Source organism: Odontesthes bonariensis, chromosome 12 (assembly GCF_027942865.1).
Source record: "Odontesthes bonariensis isolate fOdoBon6 chromosome 12, fOdoBon6.hap1, whole genome shotgun sequence".
NCBI classification, from domain to species: domain Eukaryota; kingdom Metazoa; phylum Chordata; class Actinopteri; order Atheriniformes; family Atherinopsidae; genus Odontesthes; species Odontesthes bonariensis.
Genome location: NC_134517.1, coordinates 20,875,115 through 20,891,234, shown reverse-complemented (window position 1 = coordinate 20,891,234; position 16,120 = coordinate 20,875,115). Strand labels below are relative to the sequence as shown.

At 39.5% G+C, this 16,120-nt stretch overlaps 2 protein-coding genes across 9 annotated transcripts in view; both read right to left on the bottom strand.

Moving 5' to 3' along the window:
• Positions 1 to 186: 186 nt before the first annotated feature.
• Positions 187 to 12,144, bottom strand: slc15a1a (solute carrier family 15 member 1a). The gene is made up of 21 exons (XM_075478700.1): positions 12,123 to 12,144; positions 11,113 to 11,254; positions 10,674 to 10,793; positions 10,452 to 10,551; positions 6,987 to 7,077; positions 6,789 to 6,872; positions 6,602 to 6,684; positions 6,395 to 6,481; positions 6,222 to 6,311; positions 6,091 to 6,135; positions 5,968 to 6,000; positions 5,787 to 5,875; positions 4,029 to 4,110; positions 3,758 to 3,877; positions 3,469 to 3,618; positions 3,332 to 3,378; positions 3,000 to 3,104; positions 2,797 to 2,908; positions 954 to 1,091; positions 668 to 775; positions 187 to 549 (listed from the first exon to the last, which is right to left on the bottom strand). The coding sequence occupies exons 1-21, from the start codon at positions 12,127 to 12,129 to the stop codon at positions 316 to 318; spliced, it is 2,067 nt and encodes a 688-aa protein (XP_075334815.1). The 5' UTR covers positions 12,130 to 12,144; the 3' UTR covers positions 187 to 315.
• Positions 12,145 to 13,367: 1,223 nt separating this feature from the next.
• The window catches only part of LOC142396643 (dedicator of cytokinesis protein 9), a 75,910-nt gene continuing 73,157 nt past the window's right edge, over positions 13,368 to 16,120 (bottom strand). For all 8 annotated transcript variants that reach the window (XM_075479607.1, XM_075479606.1, XM_075479609.1 and 5 more), the window contains one exon: positions 13,368 to 14,566. In XM_075479607.1, coding sequence (XP_075335722.1) covers positions 14,441 to 14,566 — 126 coding nt within the window. In that variant the 3' untranslated portion in view covers positions 13,368 to 14,440. The remainder of the gene's footprint in view (positions 14,567 to 16,120) is intronic.

Genomic DNA, 16,120 nt, shown 5'->3' with positions numbered 1-16,120 from the left:
AGTTATATGTAAATATAAAAGAGCAATTACATTTAATCTACTTTTCCAATATTACAGATAACATAATCTTCATCTTTTATACCAACTTATGATATAATTTTGCCAATACAGTGTACAATATTTAAAACACAAACACACAAGATTGCACAGCTTTCCTTATTAGGACCATGGACTGACTCTCGGTGATTAGACCAGAAAAGGTCCTAATGAAGTAACAAAAATAAGAACGCACACATCCACACACTTACACATTACATTCTCTTTCACGTGTTGATATCAGACTTTGGAGATTGGGATATTACAGATATTTGTTGTTCAGAGTTGGGTTTTGGTTTTATCATCGTCATCATCACTGCTAACTGAGTCTCTCTTGACCATTTCGACCTCTGCCCTCTTTTGCTTGCTTTTATCATCCTCATCCTCATCGTCAGCCTTCTTGAACTGGGCCTCGATTGCTGCGGGATCAATGTAGGTGTAGAAATATGCCATAATGGAGAAGATGATGCACACTGCCACCAAGAGAGAGGCAAACAGAGTGTACTCTGCCCACTTTGGAAGAAGAGGAGAGAGACAGAAACATGATGAATGGCAGTAATATCTTGGTATTTGTTGTCTTGTATGCAATGGGCACTGTATGGCACAGTCAGACATGCAATCAAAGATTTACCTGCTTGGGAAGCTTTGCAAGCTCCGCTACAATCAGGACAATAAAGTTGCCAACAGCAACGGTCAATAACCAGCCTGCTTGCAGCACTGCTTTCATGTTACTGGGTGCCTTGATGACAAAAGAAAACAGCCCATGAGGAAAGGACTTCATAGACGCAAATACAAACAATCCAGGTTATAATTTCTGAGGGGTTGGGCACAGTGAGTCAACATGTATTGTGTCCTGAACTTTCATCCCGGATGCTGTAGTCATGATATAATATGACGAGATTTTCTTGCAAACGTACCTGTGAGTAAGAGAACTCTAGGCCAGTAACAGAAAACATCACTTCACCAACAGTGATGAAGAAGTACTGAGGGATCTGGAGGGCCATGTGAACCGAATTAGGTTTTATGTCCTCTGCTGCTGTAATAGACTCCTGACACTGAAATATATTTATAAAAAAATAATCAAGTTTCAGTTTAGAGAAGAATTTACCAAACAGATCTGACTAGATTTTCAAAATGACAACATATCTTTTTTTTTTTTTTTTGCTGTTCATTCATACACATCATGGATATGTTGTTTCCCAATAATTCATTAAGCTCCAAGTGTGTTTCATCAGAACTGTGACCAAAGACCTTAGTCAAGTATGGACACGTTGAAAAACGTTTCCAGTACAATCCAACCCTCAGTCATAAGGCTTTCTGACTTCTCAGCCATCCATTGCACTTTGTCCCAAATCCATTCCACTCTACTTAAGATTTAAATCTTAAAAAGTGGGTCACAAATTGTGGTCTCATTTGTTATTGATGGTTGCTGGTTTTCTTAAACAACTGAGCATTGTGGTTTTAAGCAAGCACTAGTCAAACAGAAGTAAATAACGCAAGCTATTTTAAGATGCCTTCATCCACATTAGGGAACATTTAAAGAAACAGGTGCCTAATTTCTACACCAAAAAATAACGAAGTATGTAGGACTAGAATGTGCTAGTTTTCACAGTGTGAAGATGTGCAGGCAAGCTCACAGGAGAAGTGTTTGTTCCCCCTTTAATGCATCCCAACGCACAGAAGGTACAGTCTGTTCACAACAATATTCTTACACACAAAAGCTCAGTGAAAACTAAAACTGTACTTAGTGATACTCAAACAGTATCATAAATATTATAACTGAAATCTATAGAGGTTCTGTTCTGCTGTTCTATTATGCTATTCGATGCAATGCTGGATTTCCACATCCGATAATGATTTCATCAGTTTGTCTACTTAAGGTTAAAAGGACTCTTCTTTCCTGAATCTTGCCATCTTCCACATCTGGGCGTCATCCCAACATTTCAGCTGCTGCAGCGCACTCAACAACTGACCACTAGTCAGGGGAGGCAGATGGGAAGACATAAAGAGCAACCTGCCCTTTGTGCTCAAGGAGTGGAGAATGTGAAGATGAGACTGAACTGGATTTGACTTGATGTGGCTTCTATTTTGCACAATTAAAAGGAGCTTTTGGCATACTGTAGTCATAGTCAGAAATAGCACTACTGTGGATCTATTGGGACCATGTGACATTAAACAAAAATAAATGTATGAGAGGCTCTTGCATCAATCTGGCTTCAATTCTCCACATCACCATCTGAGCCGTCAATTTCCCTTTTCTTTAAAATGTTTCAACAGCGTGGGTCAGAATTTTCTCAAAGGTGCACACAATTTCCAATCGAGCTTGTTTCGCCTGAAAAGCATCGTATGCTTCTTCCAGGCCCTATTACTGTGCATAAATAATGACGAGGCCCGTGTTCAGTGTTATGCAGGCAGGAGTCACTCATTACAACAGTGTACGTTGTCATTTGTAGTGATTCATTTATATATATTTTTTGACACAATACATGTATATGGCATAGAATAATATGATATATAACGTTAGAATGACAAAGTACTTGATCAAAGATCAAAGGCAATAAGAAAAATACAGATGATCATCATCTTTGTCGTTTGAGCTTCAAATTTTTTCCCAGGTGACAGAAAAAAATTGCAAGCTAACACTTAGATATTTGACATGATCATTAAAGTACACAACATTCACATACAAACTGTTCCTCATTAGATGAGATAAAGGACAAATACCTAGAGATCATATTGAAAATCATGTGTGAAACTTACATTTGCTCCAACGGTTAAAGTGCTGGGAATAAAGAAAGTATAAGAACTTCCATATCCAAAGTCCCTGCTGTATTCACATGACTGTGGACCTCTCTGCAAGGTGAACGTGGCCCTGGTCATGAGAAAAAAATTAAATATTTCTTACTCTGTAAAAAAATAAAAACAACAACACTGTACTAGTTGAGATGGAAAACAATCCTTACTTTCCATTTCTTATTTGTGAGTAGTTGGAATAAAAAAATGGCTGAATTATTCCGAAGTTGACTGCACCGGAGATATTCACTTCTGCGTTCATTCCATTTACAAATCTGAAACCGCAAAACATATCGACCAAAATGTGAAAACCAAAGAGTCATCATTATGTAACATCACTGTTTTTAAAAGCTTAAACTGCGCACCAAGCTTGCGGTTGCAACTTTATGGACTACAGCAAACTCTTACACATTATAAAAGTAAAAGTTAATTTTCTTTTGGTAAAATGGTCAATCAATTGCATTGCCATTAAAGCAGTTTAAACATTCGGAGTCAAACTCACCGAATTGCATTGTTTCCCTCTTGTGGCTTGGCAGTTAAATCATCAGTCTGAAAAACAGAAAGAAATGGATCTTTACTAATTTAGCTTTTACAAGTCCTCCTGTGTGTCTTTATGTTCTTTATTGTGTGCTTACTTACCAGGACCCAGTCATTGTCGAGGTTTGAGGGAATGAGAAGCGTTCGCCGCTTTCCCATGGCCACGAAAATATTATTTTGCACTATATTGCTGCCTGCTGTTGTTGTAACAGTAATATTTTCGTTTTCAAATGTGAAGTATTCATCACTGGCCTGCAAAGCAAAGAAAACGCTGAAGCAAAGGGTTCATTACCGAAAATAAACAGTGGCGGTTGAGCTCGCATGTATCAGATTTTTGTAAATACAACATGTAAATTTCAACTTTACACAAGGTTGGGTGTTGATGACATACCTGAGCTGCAGATATATTCACTTGCTGATGGTTTTGCAGCAGAACTGAGACTGCATTACTGCCCATGTTGAGTAATTTCACCTGACTCTGGGAGGTTGACGGGAAGACGGGCAACGTTTCCTGAAAGTTAAATCAAAGTAGTTTGGTTTTTATAAACCCCAAGAGTAGATGTGCATTTTAAAACTTAATTTCAAATAACCAAACCAACAAACAACTGCGCTATGCTTTACAGTAAATAAGGAGACCAACACATTAATTGTTCTTGACTTACATCAATTTGAACCTGGACGACAGCAGCGCAGACAAAAGCAAGAGCTGCCATTAACATCCCCACTGTCATTCTTTTCAGAGGTCTGTTGAAGTGACATGAGGTTTTATTACTGAATTTAGTCAAATTAAAGCAAAAAAATGTTCGCACTTCAACACAAGACAACTTTTTCAATCTCTGCAGAACCGGTATTTTAACCCTTGCATAGATAATATGGGGGTGATTTAGAATGCAAGCTTGAGCTCCTCCTTTCTAGAACTTTGTTTGAGAAAAAACTCTAAAGTCTCTAAAGCTGAATATTCTTGCTGAAAGCTGATTAGACAATTGACTCTCAAGGGAGAATGCTAAATATGAAGCAACAGCCAGCAGCTTGGTTCGCTTAGTTGTATGGAACAGATGCTTTTTTACTCCCACTCTCTGCAGTATGAACATATACATACTGCGTGTGTGGGTGGATCTAAAGCAGCCCACTTGCTCTTTTTGAGAATAACCTATATGAAGCAAAATAATGGTGGCTGCATCTGCATGTGAAAAAAAACAAAAATAAAATCATCATCTATCTCTGCACCAGTGGGTTTCTCTGTTTATGACCACATGCAGCCTTACAAAGTAGAGAAAGAGCAGAAGTGGAACAGCACAAATGCTTTTTTGAGAAGAGACTTTGCATAACATTCGCTGTTATCCACACCACTTTAACATTTCATTGAGAGAGTACAGACTGATTAAATGTCCATGCATGAAAAGCTTTGGTGCAGCAGACCCTGAATGTAGTATAAAATGAGCTCCCTCCACATATGCAGTCGCAGCTACCACAAATTCCCCCTAATTTGACCCTCAACATTTCCTTGTGGGATGAGGCTCACAGCAATGAAATAATCGAGCAATTGTAACATTTACTTTTATGTATGCCATTTTTTTAAAGATTTTTTTTGGGGGCTTTTTATGCCTTTATTGTATAGGACAGTAGAGAGAGACAGGAAGCAGGGGGCAGAGAGAGGGGGGGAATAACACGCAGCAAAGGGCCGTCCAATGCGGGATTCGAACCGGGGCCAGCTGCAGCGAGGACTATAGCCTCTGTACATGGGGTGTCTGCTGTACCCACTACGCCACAGACCGCCCCTCGTCTGCCATTTAAAAATAAATAAATAAATAAATAAATTTTTATACATATATTATTTATCTGCATCTGTATACAGATAGTTAACTGTGTCTTAACGCATTACTTTAGCTTGAAGGTGCAGGAGAAAGGTTATGAGGGTGATATTGACAGTGAAGTCTACACCTTGGAGTTGAAGAAGAAATCTTTAGGGCTTTTGAAAAGGGGATAAAATGACAATGTAAATGCAAAAATAGTTGCATTATTGTTGCATTGTCTTTCGCATTGCTACTCAGAGGAATGGTGGGGGTATCAAATTGTTGATTCTTCTCACCGTCTTTTGACTAATTGTCTTAAGACTGTGGGAAATCATACAAACATCATGAAGGAATCTGTTATTATAAACACAGGCATGAAACAGAGATGGGAATATTTTGTTGTTTGACTGGCACAAGCTAGCTGTGTCCCATTGTTTCAGGCATTTATGCAAGGCTAAGCTAAAAAGCTGCTGGCAGAAAAATGTGGAACTGGTGTTTTTTCAGCTAAAAGGAGTTTATCTGTAAGCTTGAAAGCAAAAAAAAAAAACTTTCAGAGCCTGTGTGCAGTTATTGATTAGTGGTATAAACAACTGAGAAACGCATTGTACACATCGTGGGCTCACTTACGTGAAATCCAGGCCACATTTTTTGATCAGAGGGTATATCAAGCTGTCCATAACAGGTACCAGAGTTAGGATCAGGATGGGGTTGACAGTCTTTAACAAAAAGAAATCGCACAATGAGAATCTTATTTCATAAAGTGCAGTACACGAGTCCAGGCTTGCATGATAAAGTCACCTTAACTTACCTGCATCTGATCAGGTTGTATAACAAGAAGACCCTGCCGACACAAAATAAATATTATGATATAAACACAGTGGTTTAGTCAAAAAGGAAAAAATAAATATGTTGGTATTGTCACCAAACTTACAAAATCTCCATTCATTGTGGTAGCTTGCAGCGTCCATCTCGAGCCCTTTGATAGAGATGCAAATTTGAGCATAATCACTACTGCAAACAGGTGAGTTTGCCTTTGAAAAGAATGACTGACATAAAAGGTACCTTTTGATCAAATAGGGTCCAGAACATTGGCAGTGGGATGTATAGAAAAAGAACCTTCAGCACCATTTTGATTTGAGCGATGAGGAGTTTCTATAACACAGACCCACAGAGAATGAACAGATGTTATTAAACTGAAGAAACAGCTTGTTATAAATCCCTGAAGTAAATCTTACTTCATATTTTTCCTCTGCCCAGTCCATCCAGTGCTTCCTCTTTGGGTACTGCTTGCTTCTGTGCCTGTAGCGATTTTTAATGGCAAACTGAAAGAGAGAAAAGCGACAGAAGATAATCCTTTTAGAAACCTCTGGGGTCACTGTTGGTACCATACAGTTTATAATAGGTGAACATGTATGCAGAAAATGCTGATTTCACTGACTCACCCCAATACATTTACACACGTCCAGCATGATGTTCCCCTGTGGTTTAGCTTTGTAGTACATGCCGCTTCCCATGATAAACACCGCTGTTAGCCAACACCACAGGAAAATCCTCAGTTTTAATCCTCAATCCATGAATAAAATCTTTACATTTTTGTACACAATATATATCAAAACTGTTTACACATACCAAGTGCAACCACCATTAGTGCTGCAGGGACACCAAAGGCAAGAGAATAGCACTTCTGTTTACTGTAGATGCCACAGTCCTGAGCTGAAACAACATACATTTAATTATCATTTCAATTTCCCTTCTACTCACAAACTCTTATCAGTGAGGATTACATGTTTATGCCATGGTTCATCATAAAATTAATGTCATATCTACCTCTGAGGATTGGCGTGATAATGGTTGACAAGAGACTTCCACCATTGATGCACAGATAGAAAACGGAGAAGAAAGTTCTCCTTTGCTTTTCCTGCACAGAAACACAGTGACCATTTTTTTGTGCAATGCTGAGTATGATGTACAAATAAAGCAATAATTATATGTGTAATATATAAATATTGTAACCAAAGTTCTTTTTTAAAGCTGATTTCCAGGGGTGATTGTATCATTATCATGGCTGGATTAGACTCGATTTGCTCATTTCCCTTTTCTGTTTAGGAAAGTTTTGCTCTCAGTTATACCTCTAGTTTGCTGTGTCACTTGTGTTCTGTTGGCCAAAAGTGTGTCTCAGCGTTTAGTACACACACTATGTTACCAAAAGTATTCGCTCATCTGCGTTTACACACATATGAACTTAAGTCACATCCCATTTTTAATCCATAGGGTTTAATATGATGTCAGCCCACCCTTTGCAGCTATAACAGCTTCAAGTCTTCTGGGAAAGCTTTCCACAAGGTTTAGGAGTGTGTTTATGGGAATCTTTGACCATTCTTTCAGAAGCGCATTTGTGAGGTCAGACACTTAAGGCGCTAGCATGGTTGCCGCGTCTGTCACGGCGGTGGCGGACCGTGACGTCAAAATGACGTTTCAGGCATGGCGCTTGCCTTGAAAAAACGGCGCTGCGCGTTGTCGTGCACCAGTCGATTTTTGTAACTTGGCTGCGCCGAGAACAACGAACCGGATGGACCGATGTGAGACCGGCTCAGTCAGGAGGTGCGTTTGTACAGGCAGCTGTACGAAACTGCAGTGAAACACAGCACAGGGAGCACGTAAACTCCCAAAACTGGTGCACAGAGATTGGCAGAACTTTGGGGAAAGAGGGATAGTTCTGTAAGAATGTGTGAAAGCAGCTACGGGACAGATACGTGAAGGCAAAGAAGAGGGCAGAGACTCTGTTGATGCCGGGGGCTTCAAACCTTCACCTCTATTAACTGAATTAAAAAATTAAAATGATCCGAATACTGCAGCAGTATCATTAATTACAGTATTCTTGCTCTTGACAGCGGCATTGTTTTCTTTTCCACTTTCGTGGTTGTAGAGTAGCGGTAACCTTCACGTAGCAGCGCCACCTCTGTGACGGAGAAAATTGCAACTACTGGCGCATCGACTTGCGCTGCTTGCGCCACTATACATGGCGGGCACGAAATCGTGACGTCATCAACACCGCTCGCACTAGCAGACGCGGCAACCATGCTAGAGCCTTTATGTTGGACGAGAAGGCCTGGCTCTCAGTCTCCGCTCTAATTCATCCCAAAGGTTTTCTATCGGGTTGAGGTCAGGATTCTGTGCAGGCGAGTCAAGTTCTTCCACAACAAACTCTCTCATCCACGTCTTTATGGACCTTGCTTTGTGCACTGGTGCGCAGTCATGTTGGAACAGGAATGGGCCATCCCCAAACTGTTTCCACAAAGTTGGGAGCATGAAATTGTCCAAAATCTCTTGGTATGCTGAAGCATTCAGAGTTCCTTTCACTGGAACTGAAGGGCCAAGCCCAGCTCCTGAAGAACAACCCCACACCGTAGTCCCCCCTCCACCAAACTTTACATTTGGCACAATGCAGTCAGACAAGTACCGTTTTCCTGGCAACCACCAAACCCAGACTCGTCTATCAGATTTCCAGATGGAGAAGCGTGATTCGTCACGCAAGAGAACGCGTCTCCACTGCTCTTGAGTCCAGTGGTGGCATGCTTTACACCACTGCATAGGACACTTTGCATTGCACTTGGTGATGTTTGGCTTGGATGCAGCTGCTCGGCCATGGAAACCCATTCCATGAAGCTCTCTACACACTGTTCATGAGCTAATCTGAAGGCCACATGAAGTTTGGAGGTCTGTAGCGATTGACTCTGCAGAAAGTTGGTGATCTCTGCACACTATGCGCCTCAGCATCCGCTGACCCTGCTGTGCTATTTTTTGTGGCCTACCACTTTGTGGCTGAGTTGCTGTCGTTCCCAATCGCTTCCACTTTGTTATAATGCCACTGACAGCTGACTGTGAAATATTTAGTAGCAAGGAAATTTCACGACTGGACTTGTTGCACAGGTGGCATCCTATCATGGTACCACACTGGAATTCACTGAGCTCCTGAGAGCGACCCATTCTTTCACAAATGTTTGTAGAGGCAGTCTGCATGCCTTGCTGCTTGACTTTATATACCTCTGTATGGAAGTGATTGGAACACCTGAATTTAATTATTTGGATGGGTGTTTGAATACTTTTGGCAATATAGTGTATCTCCACCAGTTATCAGTATACTCCTGTAGTTTTTCTTTCCTGCCAGTATAATCATTAAGTATACACGATCATTGCTTTTACTTGATTTTATACAGGTTTTGTAATGGATCAAGTTTTTTTAAAACCTTTTTTAACTATTCCCTGTTTGCTTTGGTTGCCCCACCTGTGTGCCTGACTTTGACCACTGCTTTGTGCAATACACTTTGGATTTTGGACTTGGATTCTGTTTTGCTTGATCCGTGCTTTGAAGGTATTATCTGATCACAGACTGTCACATGTGTTGGCAAACTGTTGGCACACCTTTATGGTCTGGACTGAAATAACAGCAACTATATAAACAAATATTGATGGTTTCTCAGAGAATCTTAATGACTCTGGTGTTCCTTTGACCTTTCCTTTAGTGCCACCATGAGGCTGAGATCTGTAATTTGGAAGCCAATGTCTTTGACACATTTCAAGGCCCCAACTATGTGGAATGATGGACATTTTGATTAATTAAGAGAGCTATTTCACCAGTTTAGACTTGCTCTCGTTTTTTCCCCCGATAGTCTAAGAAGAGGTTGAAGTGCAATTAGCCTGGAGATACTGGATCATCTTCATGAAGATGGTGGTTTGTTACAGATCTGCTTATGTATGCTTGGGCCACTGTCCTAAAGCAGAGATGAGAAGCAGGCTACAGAGGCCTGATATTCACATTTTATAATCTACAACTTCAGATTTTCTTTTAAACTTGCGGTCTACAGCTGACACTGATTTATCAGTCTCTTCTGAAGCCAAAAAAATACTTTTTATAGCTTTGCTTCACATGTGCAGTGTGTGAGACAATTTATGATTGAGAAGTTCAGCAGAGTTCCCTTTTACTTCTTTATAGTGTCATTATCAAAATGTTTCTTGACTTTATGTTTTAATTCAATTCAATTCAAATACAAATATCATAAGCCAGTTCAATTGTCATTAATCTCAGTTTTGCTTCATGTTTTTATTTTTGCATTACAGCCACACTGAGTTTGATCGTTCTCATGTTCTTTCTGCTTTCTAATGACACGAGGGATCACATGTCATAAAATACTTCTATGGGATGTAGCAACTGTATGGTCAAGGTGAATGCTGAAACCAAAGATCAAAGATTAGAAACCTCTGGTAGAGGCTGAAGAGAGGAAGTACTCTTACCTGGTGATCACCAAATTGGTCCCCACCAAAAGCAGCCACACAAGGTTTGATACCACCGGTGCCCAGAGCGATGAGGAGGAGACCCATCATGGACAACGCGCTGAATGTGAGGAGGGAAGAACAAGTGCATGAACAGGGTGCAGTGTGGACAGAGGGGATGAAAAAAATCCCTTTAAAGAGTGCGACTAAACTATGTATCACTGTAGCGGAATTGAAACCCACACATGTAAGGTCATGTTGTTTGGTGTCCCGTCTCTATCTGTATCAGTGATGTCATGGACCGCACTGACTGCCATCACCACCTGGCCAATCGCATATACAATTGACAGGTAGATGATGGTCCTGTGAGGGGCAGAGTCAAAGAGACAGTCGTGAAGAAATGCACATGTCGATCCTTTATGAAAGTAAAAGTTAATGTTGGGAATTATTATTATCATAAATTTGTTTTAAAGCAGTGAACTACAGCCTACAACAGTAGAATAACAAGTGTAATATTTCTCTCTGAAAAGCAGTGACAGTAAAAGCAGCAACATAAAAGATGTCACAAACATTTTCCATGTAAGTATAGTATGTGCACTCTCCACCACAGAGTGGAAGACATCTCACAATCAACCTCAAGGCCTCAGACATTGAACCAGTGAAACATGAGCCCGTCACTCACTTGAACTTTCCTAACCAGGAGTCCGCCACAATGGCCCCGAGGATGGGGGTCAGGTAGCAGAGAGCCACAAAGGTGTGGTAGATGGAGGTGGCCAAGTCATCATCCCAGCGTAAGAAGTACTTAAAGTACAGCACCAGTACAGCTGTAGAAAGTCAGAGAAAAACAACTTCCTCTTATTCCACATCAACTGCGCAACAGTAACTCCAAAAATGACTGAGCTGAGGTCAGGGAATTTTTTGTGGTTTGAGATTTGATTAAGAGTTTCTTGACATGATTACGTTATAAAATAACAGAGTATAGTACAAGTATAATCCGCATCACTATTAAATTTTCCCTGCTGATTTCCACCTTATTGTTCATGTCTGTGAATTAGGTATTATCGTATCAAATAAGTAGCAATTTGTAGACATTTCTAAACATTTCTTGAAATCTTAAAAAATGGATAAAGAAACATTTTGTTCAACTTTGTTGATATATGAGAGTCAAAGGTTTGCACGAGGTACTTTTGATTATCTCCCTTTGAATTAGAAAGTGCTGCCAACAGCCAGAGAAAAAAATAACTTTTTTAGGAAGTTCTAAAGCTTAAGATTTTCCATAAATCAAGTTGATACGTGAACAAATCCTTCTGTAAAAAAAATTAAAAATAATAATTTTGAGGATTTTACAATCCTATAATTTTTTGTTGTTGTTGCAGGAAACCCCTATTTGTATCCACTTACCTGAATAACCCAGCAGTGTTTACCCGTCAGGTTTTCTACCACCCATCATTAGTCTCTCTCTGTTCGGACACATGGTTCTGTATTCTAGCTTCTGTGTGCCTGCTAACTTCAGCATTGGCTTGCTGTGGTTTTTGCATTGTTGGACAATTCCAAACGCATGCATTTGTTAAACTTGAATTTGAAAAAAATCTTCTTCTATCCAAATTTTTTGTTTGTTTGTATGCTTTCATTGCTAAGCTGTGTGTGCCAACACCTTTGGGTCCTGCATTTGAACTGAAACGTAACACTCACCTCGCATTCCATAGTAGGAGAACCTCTCACAGAACTCGTTCACAACAATGAAGAAGATGCTGAGTGGGTAACCACACACCTCTTTGCTCTGGTTTGGAAAAACAACAACTTTACAGTGAATTCTTCAGCAGTGGTGAATGAGGTATTTAATCATTTAAAAGCTGAATTAATCAAACATTGCAAAGTACTCAATTCCATTCAAACTAATAGGAATATTGAGTAATTGACATGAAATGAAATTTGAAGAAGGAATCCTGCATGATGCAGAATGGTCCGTGAGATTTCATTGAAAGATTGATTTCATTTCATTTCATTTCATGTGAATCATAAATGATTGTTTTGGTCAAACTGAGACAAATTGAGGGGAATTGAATCTAAACAATGCCTCACCTTGAAATAAAATCTAAAAAAAACAACAAGAAGTGAAAATAAAAGGTAGAACGCGTTCTTCGACAATGCCCAAGAATTGTATACAGCAAAGCAACATGCAATAAGCCATGTGATAAAGTCCAGCAAATAAACTGAGACCCAGGTTGCTTTATTCCTATGAGTGATCAGTTAGTTTTACACTGTGGTTAAAAGTCGGTACTTTACCGTTCCTTTGTTCCTTTTTTCCTTTTTGGGATCTTCTTTATCTGTGAGCAAAATATTATATATCATTTGAAGCCAACTCAAATAATTCCACAAAAAAAATGGGAGAAATGTCGAGGCTTACTAACTACGTCTTTATCATGTTTTCTAAAATCTTTTTCTCCAAAGAACTTGCTTTGTATGTTAAAAACAAGAAGTGAGAGAGAAAATTCTCCCTTGCCTTGACTTTTTCCTCAGGCATTTGCACTTCCTTGACTGGAGAATTTACTTTATGGGAATTTTAACAAAACCACACAACATGATATTTGTAAGTAGTCTCACCTGTCATGATGTCGTATTAAAGGCTGCTGCCTGCTCTCTGTAGCACTTTGATATTCCTCAGATATTCCTGCAGGGAGCAGCTGATTATTACACCTTCCCTGTTTACTGGTGTCAGTGGGAATGCTTCATATATTATTGCTTCTTATCAGCCCTTCTTTCACACTGCTGACTGCATTGCTTTTATGATGGGCGGGAACGTGAGATACAGGAGATAGGGAGTCGCTTATGTTCAGTCCCTGACATTTCATACAAAGTACATCACAACAGTCAAGCAAAATGTGACACCTGAAAAAGATCAAACAAGTGAATTAAGGAACCATTAATGCAAGTGCGGAGAATTAGTGTTTTTATTTAAAAGATAAGCATTAGGGAACATCTTTGTATACAGCAGAACAGTGACTTGAGTTAAATAAAAAAAAAAAAATTAAAAAAACAACTGCTCAAATATATGACAACATCTTTAACATTTCAAATAACACAAAAAAGTATAAGCTTCATATTTCTTCCACAGTAGGCGTGGTGTCCGTTTCCCACACCTTTCCCACATCACTTTGGCAAAAAGGTGGACATATTCCTTACAGTGTATGATCCCCACACAGCAAGATGCTTTGCAAATATTGCACACACTCCTTTTTTATATATATACATTAATAAACAACTTGGAATATACTTTTTTGTAAGCAATGGCTTTAAACATTTAAAAACTCTCCCATTCTAAGACATTGAAGTGGTTTAAGACTGAATGCTAACGTAAGTCATATGAGGCCCTTTTGCCAAAATTGCCTTTTGTGGAGATGTAACTTCATGTACAGGGAGATGAGCGTCAATGTATGCAGCATATACTGTTCATCAAGACATCAATACAGTGGCTTATAAAAGTGAAATACTGTACATAAAAACACAATGTAAAACATTATCAAAATTTAAAAAAAAAAAAAAAAAAAAAAAAAAAAAAAAGAAAAGTGGGCTTTTGGGAGTAATTTGGTGACATGCATTTTCAAAAATCCCAACAGGAATGTCTCCATAGAAAACACTGCTCCGTCTTTTCAGGTACAAACGGGTGAAGATGAGGAAGATATGCCTCATCAAAGATTGCGTCTGTCCATAAAACGGGAACAAAGTCTGAGTCCTGACATCTTTGCTGAACGTCGTTGTCACACCGGACCTTGCCTCAGAACTGTCTTTTAAACTGCCCACCCCCAACCCAGCGAATCACCATGCCAGGTGTGGATGTCACAGAAGTCCAGTGCTTCCCTCGTGGTTGATGAAGAGCCCCAGGCTGCAAAGCATGGGTGAGAATGCGTTTGTGCTTCCAGCCGTTTCCCTTTAAGCTGACCGAGTCAGTCAATAGGACACTGCCAGCAGGCCTCTTCGGCAAGTGTGCATGCCTCTACGTGGACTAGGAATCATACCACAGAGGACGAGCTGGGGATGCCCTGGATGGTGGCACTGGTTGGTGTGCCACTAATGGCGTTGAAGATGTGAAGCGAGTCTGGGAGGACGCTCTTCATACCATCCTCCACAGGACAGATCTGGAAAGAAGATTACGTGGAGCAAGCATAAGACAGTCAATGGCTTGATTGATAATCAAGTCAAATCCAAGAATACCAATTGGCTTTTTTTGAGAAGAGTTGATGATGCAATAAATACCACAATTTTGTCTGTAAGTTAAATATGAAGCCACAGCTTAGACACTTCTTAGCTGAGCTTAGGATAAAGACAGGGAATGGGGGGAATTGTTTAGCTCGATCCACGGAAACAAAACCTGCGTAAATACAGCAGGACATTTGTCTATCATTTATTAACATAGGTTATGTGTCAGACTGTCATTTGGCTGAGAGCAGTAAGATATTCCCCTCTGAAAACACAAATTACATTTTTAAGTTTCACTTTGAGGCACTCTCCTAAAAAGCTGTGGCTGCATATTTACAGAACAGACACTGAGAAATTGTCCCTGTGAGCATCAAATGAGATTAACGCGTTGATTTCAAACTGAAGACTGAATCGATTTTAGTGTACTTTTAAGACCTCTTTTAACCAACCAGCTATCAAAAATCAGGCACTGGGTAGCTCATCTGGTCGAGCGAGCGCCCCATGTACAAACTCTGAAGGTCCTTGTTGCAGCTGGCGTGGGTTTGAGTCTTGAACTCGTCTCTAGTCTCTTTCTGGTAAATTTCCACTAGTGCCTTTTATTAGAGTAAATTAATTAATAAAAAGGCAGCTAAATAGATCAATGTGTCACAAAACACAAATTTGTGATATCATTTTGACCGTTCCGAGAGTTACAGATTTAAAAAATGTTGCATATCCATTCACAGGCGTCCCCAATTTTTTTTTTTTAAACAATGTACAAAGTTGCTCACTGGGGCATTTCTCATATTCCTCTCAGCACCTATCAAAAACATAATACAGTATAATGCACACAAACACGCACAAAAACACACACAGAAAGTCCATACCACCTGCGGAAAATTATCAGACAAATTTGTGTACGTAAACACGTAAAAAATGACAAAAACACAATTTTTTCTAATCAATACAGTTCATACACATACAAAAGCTTATGCAAACACATATAAACACTTTACATGCAACCATACATTCTGTGTACGCATGCCAGAAAAAGTCAACAAGTCAAAAGAAATAATAAATAAGCCAAGGAGTGATTGTTGGTCCAGCCAGCTGTCCTTACAGCAGCGCCCATAGCAGAAGAGTTAGTTAGTTTGGACTTTTGAGAAAGCGGGACTTTAACTGAAATGCAAAACGTGAGATTTTTCATAGATCCAGCCTCTCAGTGTGAATGTTTACAACATGTTGTGGTATGTTGCATATTTCTGGGTGTCCACTGGAAGTGGGACTAACCAAAACATGATTCTCAATTAATCAATGGCAGATCAATCTATAACGAAAATGTTTGTTACTACCATCCCATATCAGGATGATAAGCTATTATGATGTTCGATGACAGTAAAAATGTGCTGCACGTGTAGCTATTTTCTTATTCATAGCTGGTATGCACAGATAAACCAGTCTATGATCTGATAAGATTTTATAGCTTTTTCAATCCATGCAGCAATTAACTGTCA

Bases quoted from the DNA above. Each gene is read 5' to 3' on its own strand.
- slc15a1a (XM_075478700.1), bottom strand. The intron at 6,136-6,221 runs GTACCTTTTATG...TCTCTATCAAAG, and splicing joins GGACCCTATTTGATCAAAAG to GGCTCGAGATGGACGCTGCA. The intron at 550-667 runs GTAAATCTTTGA...CTTCTTCCAAAG, and splicing joins TTGCAAAGCTTCCCAAGCAG to TGGGCAGAGTACACTCTGTT.